The 20,507-nt window shown below is 40.5% G+C and overlaps 1 protein-coding gene across 3 annotated transcripts in view; it reads right to left on the reverse strand.

Moving 5' to 3' along the window:
* Positions 1-20,507, reverse strand: part of LOC126473823 (solute carrier family 22 member 7-like) — a 147,369-nt gene that overhangs the window by 44,828 nt on the left and 82,034 nt on the right. For all 3 annotated transcript variants that reach the window (XM_050101142.1, XM_050101141.1, XM_050101143.1), the window contains exon 5: positions 16,825-16,993. In XM_050101142.1, the coding sequence (XP_049957099.1) occupies positions 16,825-16,993 (169 nt within the window). The remainder of the gene's footprint in view (positions 1-16,824; positions 16,994-20,507) is intronic.

The raw sequence follows: 20,507 nt of genomic DNA on the forward strand, positions 1-20,507 counted from the left end.
ATAAAAAACACACAAACACACACACAAATTTCAAGCTTTCGCAACCAACGGTTGCTTCATCAGGAAAGAGGGAAGGAGAGGGAAAGACGAAAGGATGTGGGTTTTAAGGGAGAGGGTAAGGAGTCATTCCAATCCCGGGAGCGGAAAGACTCACCTTAGGGGGAAAAAGGGACAGGTATACGCTCGCACACACACACACACACACACACACACACACACACATATATATATATATATATATATATATATATATATATATATATATATATATATATTCTCTCATTCACTGACAATTGTCATTGTACCTATGCACTTCAGTCTTTGTAACTCCGAAAAACTGAGTAGATATCCCTCAGTAACAAAATGTATGTTCACATCATGATGAAGTAGTGATAGGAACAACTGAATAAAAGCAATCGATTCAGTCTATTATTGGAAAACAATGCATTCCTTTTGGCCAGTGTTAAACGTTTATTGTTGACTACAGTGTGGTCGTCACCGTTATTGTCATTTCGATGTTTAACGTTTATTGAGTGCCGTTAAGTAATCATTAGTTCGGCTCTTATGCATGTTTATGAAGAGGCGTTTTCTTAATAGTGAACATTGTGTTTGGATCACAATTCTGATATTCTCAATGGCGTAAGGATGGAATAAACCAAATTACTGGATAGAAAATGATCCTCAAGGCAAACACAGTCGATTTAAAGTATCTGCACAGGATTCATATTCTGAATCTATATTAATTAAAGAAATTCAAAGAAAATAAGAAGTATTTCTCACAAAAACAGGCTTCCAACAGTGACAGTATATGTTTCGAAAGCAAGTGATGACGTCAATTTAAAAATTTTTATCTTATGTGCTTTATGTTCACATCACCTTAGCATTTACCGAAAAATGATGATTGGTGATCGGTGCAAACCAGCGGAAACAGAGAGACAAAGTTTCAATAAATGTAAATAAAAAAGTGATTGTTCAATTCATTCAACGTATATTTACCATGTACTGTCAGTCACTAACCATCCAAAACCAACCAAAAATCCATATTTAATGCCAATCAATAAATACCTTACTTTTCAAAATACTTCGTTTTTAGAAATATACTTGTCATTCACCTTTCCTTGAAATAAGGTACCTTATTTTTCTCCAAAGAGATTGGCGAAACTAGTCATGATTCATCTGTAACCGAGAAGACTGAATAAGTATGCAAATGAAACCTCTCAAACTCAGACACTGAGTAAGAACATAAATATGACTGAGGTAACCATCAGAGATTTGTGTCTGTCGGTTGTCTCATATTAAGTGAAACGACTCAAGCATGGAGAGTGAGTGAAAACAATGATGTAGCTGATACGGCCACAGAGACTAGTTTCATTTGGTTGTTTCATTCGATTGAAACAAGCAACTGAACAAGAAAACAATGCATGTACCAAATGAGAATTACCTCTAGCCCTGTACAAAATTATGTACTATTTGATTGAGAATTTAAAGCTCTATCAATGACAACACATTAAATTAAACTAACCCAAAAATTGCTATAAAAATTACTGTCAGAAAAAGTTCACCTCGTTTCTAACCAATAGAAAATACTTTAGAAGGAGAGACAGCATTGGTAGTATTTTTTGTTTTGTTTTATTAAACGCAAAATCGATTTCCGGTCACTTAGTGACCATCTTCAGTGCTGTAATATATAATTTAAATTGGTAGGCACTGGTGTCAACAAGCTTACAGCGATTTTGCGTTTAATAAAACAAAAAAAATACGACCAATGCTGTCTCTCCTTCCAAGTATACCCATTATATGGTCGTGGTGCACAGGACACTCCATGGAGTCGCCAATGAAGAAAATACTTTATTACGTTTTCATCACAAGCTCTTATGCTATCTCCTAGAAAATTTATTTTCGGACGAAAGAAGCTTAAGATTGTCGATTTTCGCACGGAATTGGAAAGATGATAGGATTTTGCTCTGCACACATTTTTCCGCAGTCCCTTGCTTATTGAAGCCAGTCATACTCACATTTAGTTTGGACTGGCTGTTGTAACATTTAGCGCCAAAATTATTCACGTGAATTTTTATAGCACCGGTTTCTTAACACTCAATTTTTTGCTAGTGCATACTTTAGATAAACAATGACAAAAATTTAAGATACGAGGAAAGAGCAAGGTGTATGCTTTTGAGTAGTTTATTATTTGTTGCACGAATCATTCAGCTTGCGATGTAGTAAGCTATCAAGTAAGTTTATCCGTGTAATGCGGTCATTTCGTAAGTTTATATGAGTGATATGAACTATTTACATACTTTACAATCAGAAATTTCGGAAATTATTTGACTTGTTTTTATCATGTTTATGTTTGCTGCTATTTTGTGCACTGTATTAAGTATTTATGGTTATTTTTCAAATTTTTGCATTTACAATCTCATACATATGTGAATAAAATGTGTTTAACAATGTAGCCAAAAATAAAAAAAACAATAAAGAAATTAAATAAAATTTTAAAAAATTTAAAAATGTAAAGCAAAATAATGAAAATAATCAAAAGTACAAAAAAATAAAAACCAAACAAAAAAACTCCTGTGGGATATGACCCTGATTTGGTGGGGGTGAGGTTTGTACTCTGAGGATACAGTGGTATATACTGTATATGCTCAATCATACCAGGCAGGTAACTGTAGCGGAACCAGTCTAACGATACCTAACCAAGTAACATGGTTCGGAAGACAAAAAAAAAACTGTTCTGGCAATGGCTGACGATTTTTCTAGATTTTGGGCAGAGGATCGGGGACTTTGACCTATAAATTATGAGATTCAGGTGTGCCAACAACTTGCAACTAAGAGAAATGACTGCAGAGAACTGGAAAAGAGTATGGTGCTTGAAATTTTATTTTAATATGTAAGCTTATTTCGGCTTTATTTTTTCATCAGTACACGTCCTGACAATTCAGATGGTCAATTGTCAATTGTCAACTCTGAGTAAATCATTATTGCTGTCTGTAGTTGCTGGTAAAATTATTTTCGACAACGTTTTAAAGTGGTTCGATAACTTGCTGTTTCATGTTTATTATAATACGTTTTTTACTATGTGACAACTGTAGGAATTCAAGTTTGACAGCTAGTTGTTTACTCAAAGATATAAAGAACAAGAGATGATTCCGTTGGGCAAGTAGGATTAACTCGTAAAGAAGATAAGCCTTCTTTTGCATCTCCAACTCTTCCTAGGACATATTCTCCTTTTTGTGATATGATAGGAGCATTTTTTTTTCATTTTGGTAGAAAGTACACTACCAGAAATAAATTTATTACTCCAGAAAAGACGACGTAAACGTCGATCCGATGACGGCATATGCCGTCTGGGGGACAGTATATGTAATGATAATGGTTTCAACGTCGTCCGCCAACAGACCGTATAGTGGCGTTTCTACCAGTGCGCCATCTGTGTCTACCCTTTAGTAGGGAATGCCCTCAGCCAGAAGGCTCACTGTGGTGCAAAAGTGTGAAGTGAACAGGCAACAATGCCACAGAGAGGCATCTGTGCTTCCTTCAAGCTACTGAGCGATTTTGAAAGGGATCAAACTGTGGTCTTCCGAGTGGTGGGATGGTCCTTTCGGAGAATTGCCACACAAGTTGGATGTGCTGCGTCAGTTGCGCAACGATGCTGGTATCTGTGGTCACGTGAACGTTATTACACCCGTTGATGAGGTTTTGTACATCCACACAGCACAGACGCCCTCCAGGGTCGTCATATTGTAAGGGCAGCAGTGGCAGATGGTACAGCTACCACAGCACAGATGAGAGGGCCTGGGAGCCACAAGTGTGAAGACGAACTGTCGCGAATCGGCTGTTATGGTTCAATTCTTTTATCTTAGCGGCTCGCGCATAGCCGCCCAGACGCGGGAGATTGCTGCGTTGCCAGTTGCACGCGCCAAGAGAAGCAGAGCCATAGTGCAGCATAGTTCAGACTTACGTTTAGGGGGGAGCGCGCAGACGTAAAGCCACCACGGCCGCATTAACCTTTACGCTGCTACAGAGACGTGATCCCCGCATTTTGCCATCACTGCACTGCTCGCCTGTGCAACACACGGTGTTCCGACTGCTTTGACACACTTATCATTCGATTTCACAAAAACTGTTTGGCCCAAAAATTTGATTTTTACACATCTTCTTGACTGATACCTTCCCCCCATAAATGGCTTAATTTTGTTTCGATGTTCAGTGCAGTTATTGTGCAGTATTGAATGTAGTAAACTATTGCACGAAATTTTGAAGAGTTTGCAGAGGTAAAAGTCCACAGCGTATACTTTCCGTATGGTCGATTTTAGTTGCCACTGGAAATTTCAAAAAATTACATTCAAACGAATAAAATTCATGAAGTAAGATACTTCGATATTGTTTTTAAATAAAGAAAATATTAAACACCAAACAAGGTTTGAACTCCCCACCTTCTGCTTAGCAGCCAAACACCTTAACCATTATGCTAATGCAACTCATCATCTAATAGACTTCCTTGAGGACTGTAAAGCGTCACGCAAAATACCAACAAACACTGTTGGTATGACTATGAATTACCCACATTTCGTCAAAGTACATCAGGAAATAAACAATTACCGCTGTTCTTTATTGCGAAAAAGCGGTTAGTGAGAATGAATTTCCTTGCTATTGCCTGAATTAGGAGGCTTATTGCTTGTTTGGTTTAATTAATTAATAGAATATGAAGCAATTGGTATGAAGAATGCTTTTTCCAAACATTCTTTCATAGAAAGTCTGCTATCAAGACATTGCTTTTGTTCAATTACTTTAAATAAAGTTTCTAAAACTAAAGACACTCATCGGTGCTCTGCACTGCACTCGAGCTCTGGCAATGTCGTTCTCTGTTCATTGGATGACTGTGTTTCGTGACGTCAGATGCGCAGAACGAACCTAAATTCGGCCGCCGTCGTAAATGACGCGCACTTTAGCAGTGGGACTGCAGACACACACAACTCCAGCCCGTCTTCCACTCGGCCCCTGGCATCAACGTACACGGCTCGACTGGTACTGTCAAAGGTTCACTTTGAAGATGGAGTGGTGCGTCGCGGTTTCCAGAGATGAATGTAGATCCTGCCAGCACGCAAGTGATTTGCATTCGTCCAAGACAGACTGGCACCATCCCAGGGCTTATGGTCTGCGCTGCAATAACCTACAACTCACATTCACCTTTGGTGTTTATGCTGGGGATGTTAACCAGCAATCGTTTTTGGAGAATGTTGTTAGACCCATTCTTCTGCCGTTTTTGCAACAGGAAGGCGATGCTTTTCCAAGAGGATAATGCTCGGTCACTTACTGCCAGCGAAACTCCGTGTGCTCTGCAAGGCATGCGGCAACTTCTCTGGCCAGCACTATCTCTGGACTTACTTCTGATGGGGCACGTGTGGCATACGAGGAGAAAAGAAGTGACTCGTCAGCCGACAACTCTTACAGAAGTACGTGAACAGGTCGAGCAGGCGTGGCATAACGAATCCCAGGACAGTATTCGCCATCTGTACGATCGACTGGATGCCGAGTCAGCACCTGCATTGCCGCCTGCGGAAGCTGCACCACGTACTAATATCGGTGCTTCAGCATAGGCCGGTACCTGGTACCTCAGAACCGTTTTGCTATTGATCTGTAAATGTAATAGTTTCATGGTCTGCATATGCACTGTTGCAACAATGAATCTTGAGTGACTTGGAAATCTCTAAAAGGATGTACTATTTTGTTCCAGCAGTGTACATTGTAGAGTGAAGTAGGTATTTATTATTAATTTAAGTTATACGAGGGTATTTCGGAAAGTAAAGATACACCGTACGCCAGAGGAACAGAAGAGTTTTGGCGAGCAAATTGGCAACACTGGTGTTAACCTTGAACCGTTAGTTTCTCCTTGCGGTCGTTCGGCAGTTGAACGTTGCTTCTGGTTGGAGTAGGTCGTGTTTAAAATGGCTGGCGTTACTTCTCGACGTAATCGCCCTGCAGACGTACACATTTTTCACAATGCTGACGCCATGATTCCATGGCAGCGGCGAAGGCTTCTTTAGAAGTCTGTTTTGACCACTGGAAAATCGCTGAGGCAATAGCAGCACGGCTGGTGAATGTGCGGCCACGGACAGTGTCTTTCATTGTTGGAAAAAACCAAAAGTCACTAGGAGCCAGGTCAGGTGAGTAGGGAGCATGAGGAATCACTTCAAAGTTGTTATCATGAAGAAACTGTTGCGTAACATTAGCTCGATGTGCGGGTGTGTTGTCTTGGTGAATCAGCACACGCGCAGCCCTTCCCAGACTTTTTTGTTGCAGTGCAGGAAGGAATTTGTTCTTCAAAACAATTTCGTAGGATGCACCTGTTACCGTAGTGCCCTTTGGAACGCAATGGGTAAGGATTACGCCCTCGCTGTCCCAGAACATGGACACCATCATTTTTTCAGCACTGGCGGTTACCCGAAATTTTTTTGGTGGCGGTGAATCTGTGTGCTTCCATTGAGCTGACTGGCGCTTTGTTTCTGGATTGAAAAATGGCATCCACGTCTCATCCATTGTCGCAACCGACGAAAAGAAAGTCCCATTCATGCTGTCATTGTGCGTCAACATTGCTTGGCAACATGCCACACGGACAGCCGTGTGGTCGTCCGTCAGAATTCGTGGCACCCACCTGGATGACTCTTTTCGCATTTTCAGGTCGTCATGCAGGATTGTGTGCACAGAACCCACAGAAATGCCAACTCTGGAGGCGATCTGTTCAACAGTCATTCGGCGATCCCCCAAAACAATTCTCTCCATTTTATCGATCGTGTCGTCAGACCGGCTTGTGCGAGCCTGAGGTTGTTTCGGTTTGTTGTCACATGATGTTCTGCCTTCATTAAACTGTCGCACCCACGAACGCACTTTCGACACATCCATAACTCCATCACCACATATCTCCTTCAACTGTCGATGAATTTCAATTGGTTTCACACCACGCAAATTCAGAAAACGAATTTTTGCATGTTGTTCAAGTAAGGAAAATGTCGCCATTTTAAGTATTTAAAACAGTTCTCATTCTCGCCGCTGGCGGTAAAATTCCATCTGCCGTATGGTGCTGCCATCTCTGGGACGTATTGACAATGAATGCGGCCTCATTTTAAAACAATGCGCATGTTTCTTTCCAGTCCGGAGAAAAAAAATGGAACGTATTGGACCATCCGCCTTACAGCCCGGACCTTGTGCCCACCGACTTCCTTGTCTTCCATTACCTGAAGTCACATCTTGGTGGAAAATCATTCCACGACGATGAAGAGATCAAAGATGAAGTTGAAATGTGGTTCTGACAACAGGCGAGAACCTTCTATGACTGTGGGATACAAAAGCTTGTGCACTGACTTAACAAATGTTTGGATAAGGGGGGTGATTATGTCGAAAAATAACAAATAATCCAGTTAATAAGATGTAACTGATGTTTTCTAAATAAATTTTCTATTTAAGGACTGCGAGCCATTGTATCTTTACTTTTCGAAATGCCCTCGTATTTTACAAATGTTTGCTCTATGTTGTCTAAACCACACGTTACAATACAGTACGAATTATTTAAGAAATACATTGTAACAGTCATTTGAAAATTTTGAAGGTTGTCCTGTGATGATAGATAGAGCTGTTATTGTGATAATTCAAAATTTATGCTCAGTATGCTTTATCAAGTGATACTCTTATGACACATTAAAGTACTCAACTTTTTGAACTAACCATTAAAGAGGCCCATGTTGTATCGTTCTTATACTTAACACAGTATGAAACTTGTCTTCTTGTTTTGTGCATTTAATCCTGAAAAGTAGGATTCCATCTTAGAGACTGAGTGTATGTGGAATGTTTGTGTGTCCACAGGGCACTGTGTATCAAAATTAGGTTCTTATTTTGTGCATTTAATCCTGAAAAAGGGACTCCATCTCTCGGGATTGAGTGTATACGGCATTTTTGTGTTTCTACAGGGTACTGCATACTACACACTCATCACAGAACTCCGCAGTAGTAAGATTCTGATGCTATTCTCTCTTAAATTAATTAAACTCATTCAAATTAGATGAATAAATCGTTGAGGAAGACACCAGCGTTAACACAATGACACGAAAGTAACTGAGAGTGAACCAAGTGCAGAACATGCAATGTAATGAATATGTGGTGAAAAATGAAAATCTCTTAAAGAACTCGAACTTGGATTCACTGCTCATAAGGGCGACTGTATTCTCTTTGCTAGTATCTTCGAGTGAATTCTCTGCTCCGACTTACAGTCAGCTTAAAAGATTTTATGCTTGTAGTGTAATCATACGTACATGTAGCGGATCATTGTGGCTCATATTCGTGGAGTTTTGAGGCCGGAAGAGCTTAAGGGCAGTGTTTATGGGCCTCGGATGCTGCATTTGCTAATACCATTATCATGGCATGGTTTTTGGCCCTATAAAAATATAATTTCGACGCCAAGAAGATATGTAACAGGGCGAGGCCAACAGTATTGCTGTGATTCCACCGCTGCCTGGTTACCAGCCACCAGAACAACCAGCCTTCCACTAAATTGTTTATATTTGGCATTCTGTAAATGGACCAGGTACTTGTGAAATTTGGTTGATTTTATAATAGTAATTGTGGTGTTGCTAAAATCTCTATCGTACACCCGTGATTATCCCAAATCACAGACCTGGAGAGGAATCCTATACTAGCGAATTTAAGTTCAGGTGTCCTGATTTATTATGAGAAAGTGGGTCAGATTGAATTTAATGATGTGTTGTCATTTGTAAAGCCAATAATACTTTTGAGTAGGTAAAAAGACTGCTTATCAAAGTGCATTTGTTATTTAAAGAGTTATAGTTTGTTATGCTTTATTAAATTAATAATTAATGATAACAATACTTTCCATTTCTCATACATGCTGGTGTGGTTTGGTTAATGAGCATGGTTCTTCAAACTATGAAAGTTTAAGGGTCCTAGGGTACTAGGCTAGCTAGTTAATGAAGCAATGCAAAGGCTTGCTTCAGAGCCAGTGTAGCTAGACCTGCATTCTGTTTGGTTGCTTCAAACTGAGTTTAAGAAAGAAATATTTACTATGTTATCTACTCTAATGCAAGTTGGTTATAGCACAGGCATAGAGACCCCGTACTAAGCGATGAAGTTATTGATTACGATCATTAGCAGACCCCCTGACTTAAATTCAGAATCATTTCAAGCTTTTCCCTGTTCGGTATTGGTACTAGTTTCATTTAACTGGTTTTATGAACTGCTACAGCTGGTTCATTTAAGGTACATGTTATTGAGAGGCATATGCAACTATTATCTCATTGGCCATTTTCTTGTTAGTAGCACATTTATCTGCAAGGTTGGGTTACTGTGTTGTAGTAGGAACAGATGTAACGAAAGACTTTCGTGTGTGTGTCAACGAAGGTTAGGTTAGCCTTGTGCTTTATCATTTAGCTTGACACAAGAAACGCTAATTAGGCTAGCGACCGCTCTGAATATGTAGTGTTACAACTTTTGTGCTGGGAGAACGTCTGTTCCTGATCCACCGTTTGCTATTGGTTATACTCTGCTGGAGTGTTTCGGAAACGAATCCCAGTTTGATTGTTCTGTTTCTATTATTTTATCTCAGGGTCAACTTATCAAAAATTCCTCGCAGAGGTATAACGTTAGCAGCGATTGCCGTTATAGGTCGTCGGTGGAAGCGTTAAAGTAGGAGTTGAAAATAAATTAGACGTAACTGTGGGAAGATGCTTTGGTGACGTGTTCTGTGATCATTGTGTTAACGTATATCCATCGTGCACCGCTTTAAGGACTTCATAAACTGTAGCAGATGCCTGTCTCTCTGAGACATACCAAATCACATCCTTTGGGAAGTAGTATGCTGGAATGGCTGGAAGTTACGTCAACATCATTGCTGACACATATGTATCAGTCTCATGTCTATAAGGATGACCTGAATGATTATGTTCAAAGCAGTAAGAGACCTAAAGAAGTTACCAAACAAGTTCATTCAGAAAAAAGTGAATTTTACAGCAGCTTCAGCAAATCAGATGATGTCCTTGCCTGGTTCTTCAGCACTTATATGGAACCCCTGTTGCAAAACTTTTACCTACGTCACAATGAAGAAGATCCTCCAAAGGGTGGCTTCCCTCTTCGTACAGCTACTTTTGACTGAGCCTAGTCAAGGGTACGATATTAACAAAGACACTCCTCAAGACGATCTTCACATGGGTCAATGGATAACATTCTAGCAACAAATCGTAGATACTGAACCTGTTTTAGGATGCCAATGGGATATTTCAGAAGCGCATCGCGCTGGTCACCGATACGCTACCTGAACCTCACAGACAGTTTACGATAGATATTTCGCCTGTCATACGGACAGAAGAGTGACAGAGCCGATGGAGAAAAGGCCATCAAAGACAGCAGAAGAGAGCTGACTAAACTTGAGAAATCAGAATCTACACCTGTCAGGGCCAATATAAACAACAGCGCTTAATATTGCTCCGCGTGCCATTACTGCTGGAAACCTTATCGGTAAACGTGCCGTTTGGAACTGACGTTTGGAACAAACACTTATTCGTAGGGCCACACACTGGGGTCAGACACCCGCTCCTTTGGACACCGCCTACCGAGGTGGCTGGAATCTGATGGATCGCTGAACCAGTAAGTAACGCTACATCCGCAATCCGCCAGGACCGAGTACGTTGTTTTCGATGGTGAGTATTCATCGGAGGAGAGGGTATCATCTGGAGTGCCCCAGGGAAGTGTGGTAGGTGCGCTGTTGTTTTCTATCTATACAAATGATCTTTTGGATAGGGTGGATAGCAATGTGCGGCTGTTTGCTGATGATGCTGTGGTGTACGGGAAGGAGTCGTCGTTGAGTGAAACCCAGCTCGCGCTATTCGTCCACGAGACCCAGACGGCCATAGACACGGGTTCCCAGGTAGATGCCATGTTTCTTGACTTCCGCAAGGCGTTCGATACAGTTCCCCACAGTCGTTTAATGAACAAAGTAAGAGCATATGGACTATCAGACCAATTGTGTGATTGGATTGAAGAGTTCCTAGATAACAGAACGCAGCATGTCATTCTCAATGGAGAGAAGTCTTCCGAAGTAACAGTGATTTCAAGTGTGCCGCAGGGGAGTGTCGTAGGACCGTTGCTATTCACAATATACATCAATGACCTTGTGGATGACATCGGAAGTCCACTGAGGCGTTTTGCGGATGATGCTGTGGTATATCGAGAGGTTGTAACAATGGATAATTGTACTGAAATGCAGGAGGATCTGAAGCGAATTGACGCATGGTGCAGAGAATGGCAATTGAATCTCAATGTAGACAAGTGTAATGTGCTGCGAATACATAGAAAGAAAGATCCCTTATCATTTAGCTACAATATAGCAGGTCAGCAACTGGAAGCAGTTAATTCCATAACTTATCTGGGAGTACGCATTAGGAGTGATTTAAAATGGAATAATCATATAAAGTTGATCGTCGGTAAAGCAGATGCCACACTGAGATTCATTGGAAGAATCCTAAGGAAATGCAATCCGAAAACAAAGGAAGTAGGTTACAGCACGCATGTTCGCCCACTGCTTGAATACTGATCAGCAGTGTGGGATCCGTACTAGATAGGGTTGATAGAAGAGATAGAGAAGATCCAACGGAGAGCAGCGCGCTTCGTTACAGGATCATTTAGTAATCGCGAAAGCGTTACGGAGATGATAGATAAACTCCAGTGGAAGACTCTGCACGAGAGACGCTCAGTAGCTCGGTACGGGCTTTTGTTGAAGTTTCGAGAACATACCTTCTCCGAGGAGTCAAGTAGTATATTGCTCCCTCCTAAGTGTATCTCGAGAAGAGACCATGAGGATAAAAACAAAGAGATCAGAGCCCACACAGAGGCTTACCGGCAGTTTTTCTTTCCACGAACAATACGAGACTGGAATAGAAGGGAGAACCGATAGAGGTACTCAAAGTACCCACCGCCACACACCGTCAGGTGGCTTGCGAAGTATGGATGTAGATGTAGATGTAGATGAGTGGCTGTAGGAGGATACAAGATGACTTGGACAGGATTTGTGATTGGTGTAAAGAATGGCAGGTAACTCTAAATATAGATAAATGTAAATTAATGCAGATGAATAGGAAAAAGAATCCCGTGATTTTTGAATACTCCATTAGTAGTGTAGCGCTTGACACAGTCACGTCGATTAAATATTTGGGCGTAACATTGCAGAGCGATATGAAGTGGGACAAGCACGTAATGGTAGTTGTGGGGAAGGCGGATAGTCGTCTTCGGTTCATTGGTAGAATTGTGGGAAGATGTGGTTCATCTGTAAAGGAGACCGCTTATAAAACACTAATACGACCTATTCTTGAGTACTGCTCGAGCGTTTGGGATCCCTATCAGGTCGGATTGAGGGAGGACATAGAAGCAATTCAGAGGCGGGCTGCTAGATTTGTTACTGGTAGGTTTGATCATCACGCGAGTGTTACGCGAATGCTTCAGGAACTCGGGTGGGAGTCTCTAGAGGAAAGGAGGCGTTCTGTTCGTGAACCGCTGCTGAAGAAATTTAGAGAACCAGCATTTGAGGCTGACAGCAGTACAATTTTACTGCCGCCAAGTTACATTTCGCGGAAAGACCACAAAGATAAGATAAGAGAGATTACGGCTCGTACAGAGGCATATAGGCAGTCATTTTTCCCTCGTTCTGTTTGGGAGTGGAACAGGGAGAGAAGATGCTAGTTGTGGTACGAGGTACCCTCCGCCACGCACCGTATGGTGGATTGCGGAGTATGTATGTAGATGTAGATGTAGAATACTCGTTCAGGGCAGTTTTGGCCCATCAAACAAAACTTCGCACTTGTTGCCTAGGCACCTCACGTCTACGCCAGCCAGACAAACGGTATTTGAAATCATATAGACTATGTAGTGTGACGTGTTTTCGGTCACACTGCTACCTATGATGTAAATATTTCTTTTAAAATATAATTAAATGGTTTTTACTCATTACAAACTGTGAAATATTTACAAAATGTTAATATTTTGTGTTTCATATTGAAAGAACGGGTACCGGAGTGACACCTTCAGCGAACATCAGCGACTGCTGGAAGATTCCAATTTCCACCATTATTAACGTAATTGTAAAAATGAACATATGAAAAAGATGTATAATTAAACTACTACAACGTTCAGTTGCCATTTTTATTTCGTCCTAAAATCTTATTTGTCGTATGACCCAACATGGATCACGAAAGCAATACGCTGTGTGTGACTGAGTTTATAATACTGCAAATATGAAAACAAATATTTTATCTTGGAAATGTGAAGAAGTGAAATGGTGTGAAAAACGTATTTCTCCAAATTTCCGGTTTTTGTATTGGAGAATAGTAAAACGCAAAAAGTGAAATAACGGTGTTTTTATAGGTTACTTAGTGAGATACATAAAGTTATGATACATAAAACCAAAGACCATAAGGTAGGGTTTGTCGTCTGCTTATTAAGGAAATATCTGAAACGTAAAATACTTGACAAAGATTAAAATATTATAAATTTTGTTTAAAGAAATGAAAGGTCGTGTATCTGTGCTGACTGAATCAGAGAATACAAATTATCAATTTAAATTGAACAACATCTCTGGGATTGATTATAAAACACATCACTGGTCGACGCTGTAGTACCGAAGAGAAACCATTATTCTGAGGCTTTTTCTTACATCGCCGTACAAATTGCGAAACTGTTTGAATTCGAATAACAAATATTCTCGGCAAGCAACCGCTAACGAAGAGATATTATACACACTCTATATATGGCTATGTAACCAAATGTATCTGCAAGAGACATGATGTTTATAACTAACCAGCATACAGTCACGTAAAACGAAGCGTATCGTGGTAACAATCAAGTAACCTATCCCAGGAAAGAAATTGGCCCAGATGGCATTCATAACCCAGCTCATTCATGTATCATTAGAATATTTTACAAATATCAAGAATGCTGTCCTCAAACACTACAGTTTCCTTGCGCACTGGAATGTGGCCAAGGTCCTGATGTTCAGGAAAGCAGGAAAATGTAACTCTCTCCCACAAAATTACTCACTCATCATCCAGCTGAGCTCTTCCAGCAGAGTTGTTGAGTAAATAATTCAGGAGCGCCTCACATGGCACTGCATCAACAATGAAGTGCTGAGCCCAGCGGAATTCCAATTCCAGAATCACCACGCCACAACACAATTTCTCCGTGTAATAGAACGCATAACACACGACAACGACAAAAAAAGGAATAGCAGCATTGTTTTCCTAGACCGCCGAATGTATTTGCCAAACAGCTTCATATGATAATTGAACGGCACTAGAATTCCGCTCGGTTTCATAGATTCATGCACTCATGCCTCGCTGACAGAAGTTTCCAGGGATTCGAAGTAAACAGTCAATACTGCATGGTAAACAGGCGGGAGCACCTCGACGAAGTATACTGGAGTCCCACGTGTTAAGCCTCCACAACGACGTGATGGTAGCCATACACACCGATGACGTAACTATCCTGGCACAATACTAGACATTATCAAACATCATCTTAGCCTACAGACAGCACTGAAAACTCTCAGGCTTTGGCTGGAGAAATGATGAGTTTAGTAAGTGGAAGTTAATTATATTCACAAGCAGATCCTTCCCCCTCCCCCCCCCCCCCCAATCCTCCCCATTGCACAACCACAGACAGTGTAGATAAATTACATTAGACACATACAGGGTGTCCAGAAAAGGGCTCCCTGATTTCAAAATTAATTATCTCGAAAACAAAGATCGATAGAGGAATGCAGTAAACGGTATGTTTATTGTGAAATCTGTAAGAAGTTTATACAGCAGTTTCAAATAATAGTTACAAAAGCTGCTAACAGATGGCGCTGTACGCTGTACAGCTCATATCAGCATACATAAGTGAAATAATCGTACGAAAACAATCTTTGCAAACAATCACATCACAATGTTTTCAAAATGTTCACCATTGGCACTACAGAGGTGGCGGAAACGATGAATGAAATTCGCCATCACATTTCGTAGTGTCTCAACCGAAATGGATTCACATGCCACAGAGATCGCCGATTCAAGCTCGTCCAGCGTGGCGGGATGCTTCGGGTAGACCATGTCTTTCACTGTGCCCCACAAAAAAAAAAGTCACAGGGAGTCAAATCCGGCGAATATGGAGGCCAATCCATGCCTGCACCAGTAAATTTGGGATATCCCAAAGCAATGACTCGATTCCCGAAGTATTCCTCAAGAAAGCGAAACACTTGTCCGGTCCGATGTGGTCGGGCTCCATCTTGCATAAACCATTCAGTACCTGGTCGATCCTCTAACGCTTGCTGTGTGGCGACAAATTGTTCCAAAATTGCAACGTAACGTGCACCAGTGACCGTTTCTCGAATGAAAAAAGGGCCAATAATGCATCTGCTGCATACTGCAGCCCACACAGTAACTTTAGGAGAATACGGGGGTTTCGCTTCACACCAATATGGCTTTTCGGAACCCCAAAATCGCCAGTTCTGCTTATTCACGAATCCATTCAGGTGGAAGTGTGCTTCATCTGTAAACCAGATGCAGACAACATCAAATCCTTCACTATCAATCATTGTGAGCATCTGATTAGCAAAGGCAAGCCTTTGTTGCACAGCTCGTACGGGTATGGCCTGGTGCGTTTGAATTTTGAATGGAAACATGTGTAGGCTCTTTCTTCAGTATTTTCTGCGTGCTGGAACGCTTCAAACCAGTCTCAGATACAATTCTACGGACGGATGACATTGGATTTCGCTGAATAATTCCAGAAACTGTGGCGATATTTTCAGGCGTAACTGCGGTTTCCTTGCGGCCAACATGCCGCACTAGATCATCAGTTACGCTGCCTGTTCGTCGAAATTTTGCGAAGAGCGTACGAATGATTTTCGCATCGGGTGCATTAAAGCACATTAAATCGTGCTTGAAAACTTCGCCTTGTTGCCGTAGGACTCTCTTCTAACCTGTGGTACTCTAGCACCAGAAAAACGCGTTGTTCAGTGGAGTACATGGTTTTAATCTCTTCCTTCGGTACGCTAATCTCCTTTCACGTTTCAATAGTTGAACTGATCGCTCTGGGCTTCGGATCACTATTTATACCTGGCATTACGTATGACGATTACAGCGCCATCTGTTAGCAGCTTTTGTAACTATTATTTCAAACTGCTGTATAAACTTCTTACAGCTTTCACAATAAACATACCGTTTACTGCATTCCTCTATTTGATCTTTGTTTTCGAGATATTTAATTTTGAAATCAGGGAGTCCTTTTCTAAACACCCTGTATTTCTCTGTAAGAATTAGCTGCCTCGTCGGCGTTTAGTTGCACTGCGGGTCTGCGGGGGGGGGGGGGGGGGGGGGCTGAAACCAGAGCTCAAGTCAGACTTTTCTAATTCTACAGAATGCTCAACAGCCAAAGTATATTGAATAGGGGTGTGGCTAGTACTTCTATATAACTCTCATTACATGGCTGATGACGTACGCAACAGCAGCCTGGGAAACCCAACACCAACAGATCTTCGACCCCTGCACATTATTAATTGTGAACAATATCCCACGACACAACCAATGCTCCACGTATCTCGCTACGTGCTTTCTACACACTTCGCTCGTAAAACTCATCTCCTGGCGAACTTCGGCTCGGCTCGTTGACAAGACACGCTGACTAAACACAACCTGTATATATTCGTCGTCCGTTGTTCATTTAGGTCAAAAACATAAAATTTTAATATTCATTGTAACTTTACGCATCCTCATGTATCGTTTATTTTGCGTGCATTACCTGAAGAAGAAGAACAGCGCAAAACAACTGAGGGCGGCAAACGGGATGGAGTAGTTCCAATTGGGCAGCGCCCAAGACACCAGACCAGCAAGCATCACTCCAGCGGCCATGCTGCAGGATCCGTAGCAGTTGATCACAGTGCGGTGCTTGATGTCAGTTAGCTCCACGCCTGAAACACGAGAAAACGTCATCATGTGCTTTCAGTCTTCGGTATCAAATAACACAGACTTCACTTCAAAGATGTTCCTGTGACGTTTCGATAATTTACTTGCGGGACAGACACCATAGCAGTATGTATGGTTCCACAATAACTAACTTTTAATGAAAGCCTAAAACTGCAAACGAGAAGAATTTACTTAGGCAAGGGCACCTGTTCTTCGCCGATTGTACTAAGAATGTTATTCACATTGAAACTGTTATTTCGTTTGCAGCCTGTTGCCGTCAGTTTTCAGGAGTTTTGGTTTATTTCTTGACATGTAACATCGGTCACATGTGCGATATATTTCTAAGTCAGCTGACTTATAAATCACATATAATATCAAGGAAATTATGGCTAATAGACTGACCATTTACGAGACTGGCTTTTACATTGCACTTAATCTGCATTTAAAGATACAAGGGCAGGCCACTGTAGCGTGGCAAGTTGTTCCGAGCGAACCGGTGTTTTAGGATAGCTTGCTGTACATAACTTCGGGGGCTGACATCTAGCGGCCTACCCAGGAGAGACACGTGCATGTAACAGTGCCTGCCGTGGGAAAGCTATTCAATGTCTCTTACTGAACGCGTACATTCACCACCTATAAGAATCTAAATAAAGGATAGTAGTTTTTGTGTAATCGCTTTCAAAATTTGTATACTGCACTTTGTTATTAATAGAAAGGTGGTGTGTAAATCTCAGCTTTATAGCGGGCATATTTTTGGAGACAGAAAAATTTACTTTAAAGTTAGAAAAACTACACTTAACCTTTAAAAATAACGCTGGGGTCCAGCGGACCCCACCCTTTCCTTTTTAAGTTATTTCTCTTTGAAAACAGAAGGTAGGGATATTTCACTCCTATGTAAATCCTGTTTACGTTTGACTTTCATCAGCTTGTACTAACAAAATGGCAGAAAATTTACGTGATAGGCCAGACTTAATTCTAGCTTTGTTAGAAGCAAGTGAGGAAGAAGATTGAGAAAGCCTATTTGTTGATGATACTGATTCCGATCCAGATGTCGTTCTTAAAGATGACGATTTAGATGATGAACTGGTTGCTAGTGAACCTAATGATGCGCTGAATAGTGGTGAGCCTCGTGAAATAGAAAATGAAGTTAGTCAACAAGATGGTGAAGAAGATGATAACAGTGAAAATGAGGAACACCAACGAAATAGACATCTGATTCAAGGTAGGAACAAAAAGACACCATATATTTGGTCCGCCAAAGAGCCAGTACGCCGTGGAAGAGCTGCAGAAAGAAACCTGGTAACGCATTTACTTGGTCCTAAGAAAGCTGCTAAAGAGGTGGGAACACCTGAAAATGCTTGGAAGCTTCTAATTGAGGATGCGATGCTAGAAGAGATAACCATGCGAACTAATGAAGAAATAGGCAAGTATGTAACATTGTAAGGCAGTCATATCAGCGGAATACATGTAAAAACGAAATGATTGCGTACATAGGGCTTTTGTACTTGGCTGGTGTGCGCAAAGATTCAAAAAGTAATTTAGAAGAACTTTGGTCAACTGAGTTGGGGTTTTCTATTTACAGAGCTACTATGTCCTTACCTCGATTTCGCTTTATAAGTACTTGCTTCTGCTTTGATGACAAAGTCACTAGGCAAGAGAGAATAAGAGATGATGGTTTGGCTGCGATACGATATTTGTGGGACACTTTTGTGGAACACTGTCGTGCTTATTGCACACCATTTCAGCACTGCGCCATTGATGAACAACTTCTAAGCTTTCGTGGTCGATTTGGATTCAGGGTATACATGAAATCAAAAAAAGGCAGGTATGGCTTGAAAGTAGTTATGCTGAATGATTGTAAGACCAGTTACATGTAAAACGCAATTCCTTACATTGGAAAAGCAGAAACACTGAACAGTGAACCAGTACCCATGTATTACGTGAGAAAGCTACCTGAGCCAATATAAGGGACAAATCGTAATATTACGACAGACAACTGGTTCACGTCCGTCCCGTTGTTCAACAAAATGCTTGTCGACCACAAACTAACAATGGTTGGAACAATGAGGGCTAACATAACTGAGATACCTGCAAAATTTTTGCAATCTAAACCTAAAGGAGAATCGTTATTCGCTTTCGACCATAACAAGACCTTAGTTTCCCATAGCCCAAAAGAGAATAAAAATGTTATTTTGCTCTCGACAATGCATCACAATGCAAATGTAGATGCGGAGACCAAGAAACCCGAAATAGTTCTTGTCTATAACTCAACTAAAGGAGGGACTGATACTTTTGACAAATTGTGCCATGGTTACAGTGTCAGCCAGAGAACGAAACGTTGGCCGTTAAGACTTTTTTCGGGATGATGGATGAATGTGTCGTCAACTCTATGGTTTTGTACCTTTTGAATGCAAAAAATCCTAAACTCAGCCAAAGGAAGTATTTGTAGATATTGGCAAAGAACTTGATAAAACCATGGCTCTTTCAACAACTGGAAATTCTACGATTCAGAGAGGAATCAAACTTGCTATTCGAGGAATAGTGCAGATTCCAGCAGAACGTCAAGTTGCAAATGACGGCGAGCCACCCAGAAAACAAAGCTGCTCCTTCTGCCCTCGAGCAAGAGATCGGAAAACGAGACTCCTCTGTTCATCACACCGATCTGATGTGTATGAGGAACATCGTGCAATGGTTTGCAGAGATTGTACGGCGTAGAAAAAGGACACAAACCACTTCAAGGCAAATAATCAATTTTTCTTACATTTTTCACTTAATGGTTAATTACTTTTGTTAGAATTTAATAATCTAGAAATTTATTTAATATTATGTGAAATATATGTAGTTTATAGTGTGTAAATAAAAGTCCTGGTAACAGATTTAATTAGTTTTCAATTTATACCTATTTTATAAGAGCCTATGGCTGTGATGTAAGAGGATTTGGGTAATTTTCATAGTAAAAAGTATCTTTTTTGTGTGGTATTATAAGAAAATCTTTAAATGCTTTCACTTTTTCAAAAACACTAAGTTATTCTACTTTTTGTGTACTTTCTGAAAATATAAGTAGATTCAATCCAGTTTTTAAAATTTCAAATTTCATTTATTTTTTTGGAAATCAATATGTTTTAGTAAATAAGAATGTGACATCTTTTGAAAATTGCCACTAAAATTCGAAAAGATAAGTTTTCCAACCAAAAATTGTTTCAGCACAATTAAATGTTCATGAGAAATATGTAAACAAAATATTTTCAAAAATTTCAAAACTGTGATAAATATAAGAAGAAATACATTGGGGTCCATGACACCCCAAGGTTATGTTTGTGTATATTCTAATAAGTGTTATATTTAAAGGTTAAGAAAGGAAATTCACCTGGGAACAATTATGACTTGTTTTTGGTTGTCAATTGAAATACTCACCTGAAGTATCTGGCTATAGAATCGTTTAATTGAAATTTAATTTAAAAATTTCAAATACCTTACAATTCTTGTAGTACGAAATCTAGAACAACTTCAGAAAGAACT

The sequence above is a fragment of the Schistocerca serialis genome, chromosome 4 (genome assembly GCF_023864345.2).
Source record: "Schistocerca serialis cubense isolate TAMUIC-IGC-003099 chromosome 4, iqSchSeri2.2, whole genome shotgun sequence".
In the NCBI taxonomy this organism is placed as follows: Eukaryota; Metazoa; Arthropoda; class Insecta; order Orthoptera; family Acrididae; genus Schistocerca; species Schistocerca serialis.